The sequence below is a fragment of the Ammodytes marinus genome (assembly GCF_949987685.1).
Source record: "Ammodytes marinus genome assembly, chromosome: 20".
NCBI lineage: Eukaryota > Metazoa > Chordata > Actinopteri > Uranoscopiformes > Ammodytidae > Ammodytes > Ammodytes marinus.
Genome location: NC_137224.1, coordinates 8,538,887 through 8,552,592, shown reverse-complemented (window position 1 = coordinate 8,552,592; position 13,706 = coordinate 8,538,887). Strand labels below are relative to the sequence as shown.

At 40.6% G+C, this 13,706-nt stretch overlaps 2 protein-coding genes across 3 annotated transcripts in view; both read right to left on the bottom strand.

Moving 5' to 3' along the window:
• The window catches only part of LOC307267365 (calcium-activated potassium channel subunit alpha-1a-like), a gene marked incomplete at both ends in the record, with an annotated part of 84,559 nt that extends 81,215 nt beyond the window's left edge, over nt 1–3,344 (bottom strand). Inside the window, 1 exon segment of the mRNA XM_080049679.1 lies at nt 3,105–3,344. Coding sequence (XP_079905805.1) covers nt 3,105–3,344 — 240 coding nt within the window.
• A 1,581-nt stretch (nt 3,345–4,925) lies between these two features.
• LOC307266648 (disks large homolog 5-like) overlaps nt 4,926–13,706 on the bottom strand; it is a 31,842-nt gene continuing 23,061 nt past the window's right edge. For both annotated transcript variants that reach the window (XM_080048716.1, XM_080048717.1), the window contains exons 24-33: nt 13,493–13,657; nt 13,225–13,408; nt 12,588–12,736; nt 12,028–12,198; nt 11,656–11,849; nt 10,894–11,037; nt 10,625–10,752; nt 9,844–9,953; nt 7,450–7,559; nt 4,926–5,990 (exon numbers count right to left, since the gene is read on the bottom strand). In XM_080048716.1, coding sequence (XP_079904842.1) covers nt 5,887–5,990; nt 7,450–7,559; nt 9,844–9,953; nt 10,625–10,752; nt 10,894–11,037; nt 11,656–11,849; nt 12,028–12,198; nt 12,588–12,736; nt 13,225–13,408; nt 13,493–13,657 — 1,459 coding nt within the window. In that variant the 3' untranslated portion in view covers nt 4,926–5,886. The remainder of the gene's footprint in view (nt 5,991–7,449; nt 7,560–9,843; nt 9,954–10,624; nt 10,753–10,893; nt 11,038–11,655; nt 11,850–12,027; nt 12,199–12,587; nt 12,737–13,224; nt 13,409–13,492; nt 13,658–13,706) is intronic.

The window sequence follows — 13,706 nt, the reverse complement described above, 5'->3', positions numbered from 1 at the left end:
GACGGGAATGTCTTTAGTTTTGAAGGTATTTTGTCGTAAACCAAAGTTATTTCAGCTGAAATCAAAATGTTGACCTGATGATGGCCATTTGGGGACCCCTTGACTTTTCATGAAGTCTTTAGAATTCATCATCTCTTGAATATCTGTATATCAAATTTCACAGCAATCCACCCCAACAGTGGTTGAGACGTTTCACTCAACTCCAACATGTCAACCTGTTGCCACTGCGACCGTAACCTGGATGATGGATGGATGTTTCACCAAGGCCAATAAAACTCATCCTGAGGGGAACATTAATTTTTTCACGGCAACCTATCCAAATGCATCTTTTTTAACGTCTGCATCAAAGTTGACCAGTGCACATTGCCATCCATAGAACAACACATCTAGGGTATGGGTATACAAATATGGGCTGATGAGGAGCTATGGGCTCTTTGAGTAGCTCGAGCAGACAACAAATTGGCCTACGTCACATTCACCTGTGAACAGCAGTCCGCTGTTGGATACCTCCAGTAGCTCTCTGACTGAAACAAGACTCAAAACACATTCTTTCAATGACACTGGCTCACTGAGGAGTTTGAAAAATGACTTAGGAGCTGCCACAGCACATCATCCCACCATTGAGTACAGTGGCACTTTCAATGGACACAATAACGTTCTTTTTCCTCCCAGACGGATAATAGCCGTCATTCATCAGAACCACACAATTGGCGAGTTTCATTGATTACTATTAGACTGGGAAGGCCGAGCCACAGAGATAGGAGCTCATTCTCAGAGACGTGTGAGCTGCCAGAAGAGAGGAGAACAGTGCTTTGAAAAGCCCCACAGAGGGCGGATAAACAAGCTGAAAATCAGAACAGAGGAGGAAACAGATTATCAACTCCCATCTACGAACAATGCACTGAGAGCTCCATGTTTGAGCTGCTAATGACATGCACAGACTGGGAGGGGGTGGGGAGGTGTTCCTCCAACACAACCTGCCACATCTCACAGCTTTAGACAACTGCATAACAGAGCGAGATTTACTCTTATAATGAAATCCTTTGCTTGCTAGTTGCTTAGCAACCAAAATACTGATTCATATGGCACGTAGCGTACGCGCCTGACACTGCACTTCTGACACTTTTTGGAAGGAAGGTTGATTCATGGATGAGGAAGAAAAAAAAGAAGGTGAGAAAAAGAAGACGGGGCAGGAGCTACGAAATGGACGCCAGCGGAGCCATAAAGGCAGTGAGGGGAAGATTGAAAGTGAAAGGATGACCCCGTCTCTGGCTGACTCCCACAGAGAAGCACAACAGGTGGAGCTCACCAGCTTCACTTGGCAAAATGTGGAAGAAAAACACAGAATGTGACTGCTCTCTTGTATTCACACATGAACACCATTTGGCTGTGGGAGAAACAGCCTCTTCCTGATTTTATTTTCACAGATGCATTTCGGTTGCACTATCAGTACATCTAAAAATAATAAACGGGGAGGCAAGCTCAATGATTCTCTGGAATATTGTAACTAGATCGGAGACTCACATTGCAGATTGACCCAAACTTAAAGGATGTTTAGTTTAAGGCATTTATTAAACAAAAATATTCCAAACCTTTGCTCGTACCTGCTTCTCAAATGAAAGGATTAGCTGCTTTAAGGTTTGGTATGATAACTTGTATATCTTTGGGGGTTGATTTCCACTTGTTAAAGATGATTCAATTAACTCAATTACAAAAAAATTATCATAAGATGAATCCCTGATGATAGTAATAATTCTCTATACAGCCCTAATTGTAACCAGCTCCAATTTAAAGTATGGAAATGATACAGACATGTCCCTGCAAAAAGGTCAGCACTGCCGCCCTGCCTGCAGCCTTTGCCAGCCCACCCCTGCCTGTCTGAGAGATGAATGCACGTACATTAAGCAAAAGAGATAAACTGCTCCATCTCTGCCGCCACTATCGGCTAGTCTATCGTTGCCCTTCAGCACAAGAGAAAGGTTTTAAACTTTAAAAGGCAGTTTAAACCATCCTGAGTAAAAGCCTGAACTCATACTCATACAATGGAAACATAGTTGTTATTCCTAATCCAGGACTGCAGCCTGCCTCAATCGAGGACACGGTATTGTAAAATTAGGGAAGCACAAAAATCTGGTGGCGTTTGCTTTAAATGTTATGAGAATGATTTATGGGGATTAAGCTGAGTGTAAGGAGTGCCAACCACCACACAGACACACACCACTAGTAAGAGTGTGTCTGTTTGATATCCAACAATGTATGAGCCCTGTGGCAGCAGCTGACACGCTCTCTGTCAAACTATTCCTGACTTTTGGAAACATGTCATATGGCGCATGGTTCACTGAAAGGGTTTCAAGCTGCAAATAATAATGGCCGCCAACTCTTTGGAAGAGAACGGAAATCATGGTGAACTGTTTAAGGGGACAACTAGCAGGAAACAATTTGAAGGGTTCATCCAATTACATTTGCAAAGTGTCCCTGCAGGTCCTGAGCTGAACCCACAGAACAACCTGTGAACAGGTTTCCTTGGGACTCCAAAAGAAAGTGAGAAAAAAAACATTCACCTGTGGATAATCCAAAATAGCTAGAGGCCGTTTAAATCAAATCTAGTTGCTGATGATTTTGAATTGTAGCTTACTGTTTTCAGCAGCGTTAATGAAAATCCATTAACCTCTATTGTATTGGAGCGCAGGCAGAAATCACAGAGAGATATTTAAAAAACATACTGTCTGCGTGACAAGAGACCACACGCCTTATAAAAAAAAAGTGTTTTTTTGGGTGAAGCAACACTTCAAATTGCTAACACTCTCTCAAGTCCACATCTGATATGTTGGCAAAAATCAGCCTGATGAAAAACTTAAAGTATGCTGTCCACCAACAAGTGTCAGCTGCGATTATAACTGAAAGCACAGTGTGTTTGGATAGAGGTCAGTAGTCCAAAAAGGGAACCATTTTGGTTTAATGGTATGAGTTGATGGGGGCTCTAACACAGATTTAATTTCATAAATCAAAGTGGACACATTGTTGTCTCCATTGATGGCTGTTACACAAAATCCCTGCTGTCATAAATAAGTGTCTTCACTGAGCTGTGGTGTGGTGGTCGTTACCTTCTTCTTCTTCTTGGCGTTGCAGTGGCAGCACACAGTCCACAGGTATTTCAGAGTTCTCCACAGGAGGATTATGAAGAGACCCCCAAAGAAAGTGACCATGGAGGAGGCGAGGAAAGCCCACCACATCCGCTGGCCATTGCTGTCACAGGGCACATCTGGTGAGAACGGGATGATCACGTTCATCTTGGCTATGTGGATGGACGGGTCCGGATTGTATCTCTCCGCGTTTTTCGGCATTATCGGCTTCCACCTGTCAGCCCCCCTCCCCTCTTCCTCCAACTACCCCCCTGAAAAATACAATCAACTCAAACCTGTGATTTAGGCGCTCTGGGGAGCTCCAGCCAGCGCCCCCTGACGCCCCAGCGGCTCAGCCATGTTAAGTCAACCACCTCTCGCTCCTCTGCCTTCTCATCTACGGACGTAAAAGTTGAGGCAGCAGACACACGCACAATAATTATTCAAACAAATAAAATTAAAACTATAAAAAGATATCAGCCGTGCGCCTCACGACGCGCGTGCATGGCAGGGATTGCGCGTCATCTTTAGATGCGTGCGTAAAAATAATACATTTAAAAAAATCTTATTTTTTCGCAAACTCCTCGCAAACTCACGGTGTTCCCGACAGTCTCAATTGATCAAAGTGTATGAGTATTATTATAGTTTTGTCCTGTCGCCAGTCGATGGATTCACTCTGCTCAGCCTTGTCAAACAGCGCAGCTTTCAGCAGGTCCACTACTTCAGCCCCGCGCCCGCGCACTGTTGAATGCGCTCCTCCCGTTAGAAAAAGAAAAAAGGTCGCACTTTATCAATATCCTTTAGGGAGGCGTCCTTTGAAATCAATCAATTGATAAAAGAGGATTTTTCTTGAGTTAATGGGTGGATTTAGCAGCATTGGCTGTCTGGGCTTCGGCGGCCGCCTGTCACATCCATTCGTTGGGAGATGGCATCGCAGATTTACAGGTAGCGGGGGAGGAGCCATCGATAGCAGACGTCGATGCTTATCTGGATGTCTGGTTATTTATAGTGACCGCTTCATCAATTTTAGATGACTGTAACTTTGTTGTGTCAGCCATCTGACTCTAAAACTATGAGTTCTGCAAACACACTTTGTTTTATAGTGAATGATATCCATGTTCACAGATTAAAGTGATTTCCGAACAGAGTTAACTGCATTAAACTGGTTTGTTTCTCCTCCTCAAGCTGGTTGTCATATACGTTTTATTATGGCAGCAGGCTAAAGTTTGTTTTCCATTTGTTCTAAATTATATGAGTTGTATTATATAGTCGGCAAAATGTGAAGACACATTTGTATTTAAAAAGGTGTGGTAGCAGAGAAAGAGTTTCTGTGTTATAAAATCTAATCCTCCTAAAAAGTAGGCTATGAACTTAATATGACAGCATCTTTAATTTGTTTCAGCTCTTACTTTAAAAAAAAGAGAGCATCACAGCTGTTCGCCAGTTTGGAAGATAAACAATGTGAAACTATATCGAGTGAAACAAATTTCAATGAATGAACAGTTTAAAATAGACAGCTGTGAAAATGTAATATGAAAGGGACAACATATTACCATCTCTCGCTTAGTGGTGGTTTACTCTCCCTGGTGGACACAATGTGCATTGATCGTTGATGTTCAACTTTAGCATTGTTTCTTGATGAACACCCTGCTTTGTTAATACACTTGCAGAAAAATGAAGGTAATATAATAATCAAAAGATGAAAATTAAAAATGTCAGTGGAAAAACACGAACAACTTGAATACCTTTAACAATACTCTGTTTTTTAATATTTTACAGAAATATTAACCTTCATTAGGAGAAAACCTGACCTAAAGTGTTTCATTCAACTTGAACATGAAATGTTGACAATGTGATCTACTATAAAAAGGTGCACATGAATGCTTTGAGCCGACAGCCAACAATGTACCAGAAATAAAAGATCCCTTCTTTAAAATCCACTTGACAAAGAGGAACGGGTGTTGGTAAAACCAGTAGAAAACACAAAACTTTGGAGGATCTGTGGTAAAACAAACATACCTGCTGGATCATTTATGACGGAAGTTGTAGTGTTAATAAATCCAAGTGTGGATAGTGATTAGAAAATATTTTTAGCTTGGCACAGTATTATTATTGAGAGCTGAAATGACGTCAACACAGACAAAAAAAAAAAAAAATATGCCAGCAGAGAGCAAAATAGAACAGAAGCCTGCAACACAATGTGAAGGTAGGAAGCAAATGTGTCCCAATTTCTTTTCTATAAATAAGAACATTAATTGGAAAATATCATCCTTCCTATTAACTAGACCGCTACATTTGTATAACAAAAGGTTCATAACCAACATCTTTGATTTGATTAGATAAATTAAATGGCAGGAAAAATACATATAAATATAGAGGAGGGAACTCAGTGGTCCACTCAATCTTCACTTCATAATAAAGTCTTCGGTTTGCATCGACGCAGACTTCCTGTGGTCCGACATGCTCATGGGTCAAAGTGGGATTAGAAAAGGTGTGCTACTAGATATGAGGGAAGATAAAACATTCAAGTATTAAATACAAGTGTAAACAAATCTATCTGTAGTACAGTACATCACTATTGTAGTGGGAATATAACATGATCATCCTCAGTACTCATATTGCTACATTGTGAGAAAGCATTGGAGTCAACCATGATGTCTGATAGATGTACCGATTTACTGCTGTGTGTCCCATAATAACAAATTTTAAAAAATCACATCCTCTCCCAAGGTTTGATGGTGTCGTGTGGCGGGAGGTGACACTTCTAGGGTGCACCGTCTGGAATCCACAGCACTTTACTCTGTTCCTGCTCCACTATGGTCACGATCTGAGTGCAAATGAAGGAAACGCTGCCTCCTTGAACAACACCTGCAACACAGAGAGGGGGATTTACACAGGCTTTTTGGTTGAAACTTTGCTTCTTGTACAGTATATGAACATCTAAAGTTGCAGCAAGTGATTATTTTGATTATCTGTATTTTTCTTATGAAATCATTTTTCACTTGTCGGATGTGTAGGGAAATTGGGCTGCAACTAATCATATTTTTCTTGCGATAATTCTCTTGCTTAAAAGAGCACATCAACGATTTAGTATTGAACTCCTATAACTTTTGCGTACTGATGGACAGTTTTTTTTAAAGTATAAAAGAGAAAGGTATTGGATATGATTGTGCAGCCAAACCATTTCAGTCCTTAGAAGTCCAGAGCTGATTGCATCATGCAGTACATTTAAGCTCCAGATATTCAGATCTATAGCTGCTTATAATTGCAGCTCTCATCGGAGTGGCTCATGTTCAGACGTTGGCTGGCCACCTGTCCCTGTTAGAAGGGATCAGCGTTGGTATGTGTTCATTTCCAAAGCCCTTTCCAATAAATCGCCTCCTTTTATAGAGTCATTAATCAGATTGACAGTTATAGGTGTCTCTGGCTGCTGCTCCAGATACCACTTCTGTGAAAGACCAGAGAGATACTGTGCTCCAAAAAGGGCCAGTTCACTTGTGTCTTTGTTGAAATTATGCCATGTTTCGACTACATGACCTCAGACAAAAAAATCTGTGGTTAAGAAGCAACAATTTTGAAAATAAGCATCAGGGACAACAATGAGCTGTTTTATTCCCAGTATTTGTGTCACAGTTGAAAAACAGTTATGTGAGAGGAATAGCTCAAAATCCCTTCATAGTAAGGTTGGCATGTTAGAGTGTCTTTCATGTCATAAGAAAGATAATACTATTCAATATGTGGGTCAACGCAGGAAGTTAAGGTACCATCATCACCTAATCTTATATAGAGACAAACTCCGAAGATAGTCAGAAAATGCTATGTATTCTGCTCCTAGCGTTCCTTGTAGTAACAGACTTCACTGAGGACCGTCCACGGTGAGGCCTATGGATTATTCTGAGGAAGTGGGACATTGTTGCTTTATTTGTCAAATGTCATTTTTTCCATGCTCTTACCACCAGAGACCTCCATTGCAGTGTGGCAGAGGAGAAGTCTCAGCTGCTGATATGAAAATCCTCACATTAAACCAAAACTCTCTGCACAGATAGATACCACTAGCAACAACCACACTACAACTTGTATGTGGGAAATATGTTTGTGGGCTTTGATATTGTAAACTGACCCTTTATGTTTGTCTGAGGTGAGATAAGGGTTAAAAACATGGAACTTGTATTTGCACACTGGTGTTCAGCCCTGCATGAAGAGTCTCACACACATTCGTTACGTCATTGGGTGCATTTAAAAGACTCTATAAACCCTGACAAATTCAATGCATTCATTTAGGTCCTATATCCATTGTATATTTAGTAAGTCAGTAATTTCCACCAACCTGTGAAGAAGCGGCTGTAGTCCTGCTCTATCTTCTGTGCCGCCTCGTACTGCTCCTTGGAATGTTTCTGTGAGAGTTTATCCCGCAGGTACAACGGGTCCTTCTGCTCTCTGAGGAAGACAACATCGTCACCTGTCAGCACCCCGTGAAAACCTCACTTCACACACTGATTTAGAACAATCAAATCTGCCAACACCACGGTTGGATAGAGTCCATTGAGGTTGTCAAATCCAGTCAATCGTTTTTTGAAAAAAAAAAAGGTTATTCAGATCTGATTGAGATTACACTGAGGTCTACCTAAATCTCCGATCACAACATAAACGTTAGCACCTTTTCTTTGAAGATCTGATCCCTCCGTTCTAAACGGGTCACTTAATCATTTCTGACCTGACTGTATGGTTAAAAAAAAATTGTGTACGTATAAACATTTTCTGGAAATTCTATTGATAATAAATGTATGTATGTATCTTTGTTTGGCTTTTCAATAAAATAAATACCTGATTCAAAGTAATCAATCATATTAAAGCAAAAATCCCACTATGAAATCCAACTCTTTAAGCTGCAACTTTGCCCATAATGGATTAAAAACAACCTTAGATACTGTATTAGAGGGAAATTCTAGAACATTTATTTCAGCAAAACTAACAGACAAACCCTTCCAGCCCACTGCTCCACTCAATATGTTTACACAGGCAGAAGAAGTCATGTGATGACTCTGTCCTCCTTCTTCATCCATTGGGAGTCCCTAACCTAACCTGGAATCACACTCACATCTCTCCCCAGCACTCAGACTGAAGTCAACATATTAGTCTGCTGATGCCTCCCAGAGGAAAAAAACATGAAAAGGCTTGAGCTGCAGCAGGCTGGCAGTGGTGTGTGTGTGTGTGTGTGTGTCGTGTGTGTGGGCTGCATTGGGTGGGGTCACGGAGTGTGTTAGCCGCCCACGCCACGAAGCGGAGCCACAGTCCCTGTGCAAACTCTCCCTGGACAGCTGGCACTCAGCTGATGACAGCGGAGGCTTAGCAGGAATCAATCTCACCATGTTTCCCTGCTGCACCGCTTCATAGATGTGTGGGTGTGTACATGAATGGTAGAGAAAGCCTGTTATCACCAGACCTGGGTGTGTCTTTGTCTTTGTGTGTGTGTGTGTGTGTGTCTCTTTGTCTTTGTGTGTGCGTGTGCGTAACGTACCATGCTGAGGGTTCGGCAGATTTAATCTGGCCATGTGATTACAAATGAAAATGCAGAGGGAATTTGAAATATAAAACTCATTCTATCAGAACAGTGGCAGGCGGTGGGAGAGAAAGCATGCTGTGTTTTCTAAACTAATGACACTGTGATCAAATCTAGTTTATCAATTAGTTTTTGTTGTCTGTGCGCAGGATGAATATGATTATGGAAGCAGCAAAAATCAATTTGCTGAGTGCCTGTTTAAATTAATGGAAAATTAAAATAGATTAATCCTCAATTGTATTTCCTGGGAGGAGAACTGGAGAGCAATTCTTTCGACTCACTCATTCATCTATGCATCATGAAAAGCATTAAAATATGCAATTAATTTTAAATAAATGTTATTTTGGAAGAAAATTGCTGTTACACCATAGTATCGTTTGGTGGCGCTGAGCATTCAGCAAATTAATTTCTTTTTCTCACCTTATCAAGCTACTAAGACACCAGGATCTCGTAATTATGAGAAAATATCTCAGAATTACGACAACATATTCGTACTTACGGACGTCCGAATGGGCTTTTCTCCTGAACTGTCCCTCTGACTTTAGATGTCTGCGCAATGTTGACATACTCATAGTAATGCCTTCCTCACTTTTAAGAAACATAAATATTTCCCAATGCCTCAATTTGACCCACGTTATTGATGAATGAGAGGGGTGATCCTGATGTCGTAATTACGAGATCTTTTCTCATAATTACGAGTTCCTGATGTTGTAATTACGAGATCCTGGTGTCCTTATTGCTAGATAAGGTGAGACATTTTTTTTTTTTTTTTGCTGAATGCTCAGCGCCACCGTAGTATCGTGTTATAACATGAAAATATTTGCAACAAGATGTACTAATAACATAACTTGGATTGTTAAAACGTGAAACATTTATATATATAAATTGTGTGCATTCATATTTAAAATGTTTATATTACTTTAGGCCTAATGTTCTTCTTTCAACACTTTATATATAAGAGCCTCCAGAACCAGAAGCCTTGGATGAATGATTATTCTCAGTATTTTGTTGAAGGATCTGAACTCAAAGTGAAGTTGGGTAAACAGTAGTGGCACCACAAACACAAAGCAGGTTTGACATACACTTGACATTTTTCCAGGCGATAAACAACAACAACAACAAAAACAAACTTTTTTTAATAAATAGGCATGTATTACTCACTTTATCTGCTTGGCATTTTTGTATCGAATGAATATGACGATTGGGTAGATGTGAACGCTGTGAAGACGTTCGATGGCGTGAGGGGCAATGTCAAGTAAACAGTGACAGTCCTATGAGAAAGAATGACAGCAAAAGACTGCATGAGAAATGGAGGATGATTCAAAGCAGAATGTTGCAAAAAAAAATATGCCAAATGACTTCCTTTTGTTAGTCTAACTTCACAATGCTCTGGGAAAAATTATTCAGATCAACATCGTAAATTTGACATTAAAGCTGCATGTTGGATTACTTTTTATAAGATGGAGCTCATAAATTCGACAAATTATGATCAAAACCCATTAAAAAGTATTTTAAAAGGGGCGCTCCGGTGGCGTAGTGGATAGAGCACGTACCATATTGGCTTCGGCCTTAGTTGCAGTGGTCGCGGGTTCGAATCCGACCCGTGGACCTTTACTGCATGTCATCCCCCCTCTCTCTCTGTCTCCCCATTTCAACTCTGTACTATCTAATAAAGCTTGAAAATGCCAAAAAATTATCTTTAAAAAAAGAAAAAGTAATTTAAATATATATTTGATCAAATTGGGAGTTCTCAATAGCCTGTATTCTTTGCAATACAATCTAATACTACAATAACTTTCAATCTAGTTTGGGAAGTTGTGTCTTTTATCTCTATTTTGGCTTTGGCTGTCTTTATAACTTTAAGAGCTGTTGATATTGTAATGCACGGCTGCCCCACTGATAACCCTAGCATGGTCTATAATCCACAGTGAGATAAACTCACCTTCTCCGTAATCTCTTTTATGGATGCAACAGTTGTCACATCAAAATGGCCGCTCCTCCGTTTGTAGTCGATGAACACACAGTCCTTTACTCCACGCTCTATTGCCTGCTGAGATGCCTTCATGATCTCTGTAAGTAAAATAAATTAAATTGTTTTTAAAATCACATACATTTCATTCCTTAAACAAAATACAATACATTCCCAAATAAATCTTTAATTTTCTAGCTCTTTGAAAGCCAAACAGACTGGATGTGTGTGTAGCAGCTCACCAGGCAGACAGCGACAGAACTTGGACGAGGACTCCTTCACCAACATGTCCTTACTGGCCTCCACTAACGGACCCAAGACCAGCACTGGTCTGGGAGAAGAGCACTCCACCCTCTGCACCCGCTGGTACATCAGGCTGACTCCGTCTGAACAGGACATACCCAGATATAAATTTATTCCAAAACACACACAGGACTGCATAAAGATAGCTTCTCTTTAATAACTGCAGTTATGAATTTATGTGTCCTGGGAAATGTTCTGTTGAGTCAGCATTCTTTTTATAGCACCATCCTGCATTATAATCAAACTTTCATACCTGGGGCTGTATGACTGCCAATAACTTAAGTCACTGAACAGTGCAGTTGCATTCCCTATTCACATTTTCCCATCTAGACAAGAGCCAGATTCTTGGAACTCGAGGATGTTGTTGCATTAACACGATATACTGCTGTATGGTACTAAAGAATGATTCTGTATAAAAGTACTAGTACATTCATTGAAAATTTGCATTTATATTGAGGGTTTTCATCAGGGTCTTTTCAGTGTCAAGATACAAGATGTTGAGTTGTCTTTACAATGAATATTATTATTTTGGAAACTTGAGTACCTTTTCTGCCAATACTTCTTTACTTTGATTACATTTTGAAAAGCAGGACAACCCACCACTGCTGTGACAAATTTCAGAATACAATCCACCATTCTCTTGTCGTTATGCTACCTGCCTTGCTATTTATCATAAAGAGCCCCAGTAGAGGATTTCTCACCTTCTGTGATGGGTAAAGAATCTGTGCTTATGGCGTCCAGAGCCATAAGATCTTTCCCGTCCTTGGATCCACTGCGTTTGTGCTTCAGCCTCCGGCGGAAGAAGGATCTCCGCGCAGCAGCAGACAGAGTCTTGCTGGTGCCGTTGTCGTCTTTCATATCGGAGCTGTGTCTCCTGTAGAATTCCTGGTCCATCCTTATGAAGATATATCAGCACATTCACAATCATAGTCTACACTTGATGAATATGTAAGTGCTCATTCAAATTAATAAATATAACTTCAAAAAGGATTCCCTAATGCAAAATAACATGCTCGACTGCAGTAATCACATGGCCTTTTAGTGTGTGAAAGTCAACTTTAGACCGGACTCACATGTATTTACTTGGAATCTGCCCTTTTCCCAGCTTCTGTGCATTCTCGTCGAGTTGCCAGGCCATCCAGAAGCCAAAGTTTCCATTTGGTAGCGTGTCTTCAACATACAGGATGTCGTCTTTGTTAAAGCTCAGCTCCTGCTCTACCTCCGCGACCCTCTCATAAAGTGCTCTGACAAGAGATGGAAATAAAAACCGTTATGGTGAATTAATTCCTCTGACAACCATCAAGTACATGGATATAAAAGAATGAGACAACTTCACAGTAGACTATGAACAACATAATAGCCTAGCAAATAGCTTCTATGTTCAATATTTAACCCTTGTATTGATTCGATCACTAAAATGTGTTATGAGAATTCCTTCAACCCTATTTTTATTGTGAGGCATCTTAGACTATGCTAAACATGTAACTGAGGTTGTGGTTATCATGACTGATTATTTCTATCCATAGTTGCCAGTCTTGTGTTGTTGATTCAAAATGCAAAAGTGAAATACAACAGCTGAAGTTGAACCCGTATTCGTCCCCAGTTTGGACTGTTTAATGAACAGTTAGGATACCTTATGTAAAATCCATCTCCACATGATTCTTTGATCTCAGGGAGGTTGTCCACGCAGTTCTGGACCTTGAATGTGATTGTTTCAGCTGGCTTCAACATTTCCAGGTAAGCCTCTTCTTTAGTTTTGTTCTTCATGCTGATGCCATTGTACTGTTGACAAAAGGACACTGAGCTCAGCAGCCAGCACAGAATGACTCATCATTTTATTTGAAAGCACACCAAACAATGCACAAAATAGTTATATATAAAGACCTAAATAGGAGGACTTAAGTTGTATTTGACATACTTATATTAATCTGACAAATATGTAGCAGTTGTTACTCTTTGAATGTTTAACTGTAGAGTGCTGGTGATAGTCTCATTAAAAAAAATTATGGCGGCTTCCTTTGTTGATGGTGTGTTTTAGAAAAGGAGGAAGAGGAATAGTTTGGCTAGGTGGTAGCACACACAAACAAATACACACCGCAATTTTTCAAATTTGGAGAATTGTGACATAATGTTGAAGTTTGACGGTATCCAGATGATAACTCATAGACCAGTGGAAAAGGCATACTGTATCAGTGGACGTTCCCACATTGTTATGATGATGTGTTAGCGCCAACTGCCTGTCCTGTTTATTGTGCATTCTTATTAAATACCTCCAGTATCAAGTCTCCAGGCAGAAGGCCATCAGGGTTCTTAGCAGGGCTGTCGTCCTCCAGACTCTCCACAAAGATGCCGTAAAGGTTTCCTCCACAGATCTGAACTCCCAGCTCCACCTGGATCCTCTTCAGCCTCACCAGCCGAGGCTCTGCTCCCCGGCATGTTCCAGAACCAGGAAGCCTGAAGAAAAACATCTGCAATGTTAAGATATCAATTTATGAAATATGAAAATGGCAATTGATTAAAGAAATGATTTGGTCCAACCTGAAGGAGTTGTTTGGGCTGGTGGCAGGAGTGGTTTGTTTGGATGGCGGTGTGATGGTGCCCTCATCCTGCTCGCTCAGCGTATCTACAGTGGAGTGATTGTCCGGGGTGTTTGCTCCACTGTCCTGTGGGGTCGGCTGGTTACTGATGGACTCCATTCTGGAACTGTGAACAATTGAAGTGGGGTCAAAGTCTTATAAACTCTATGCTATTC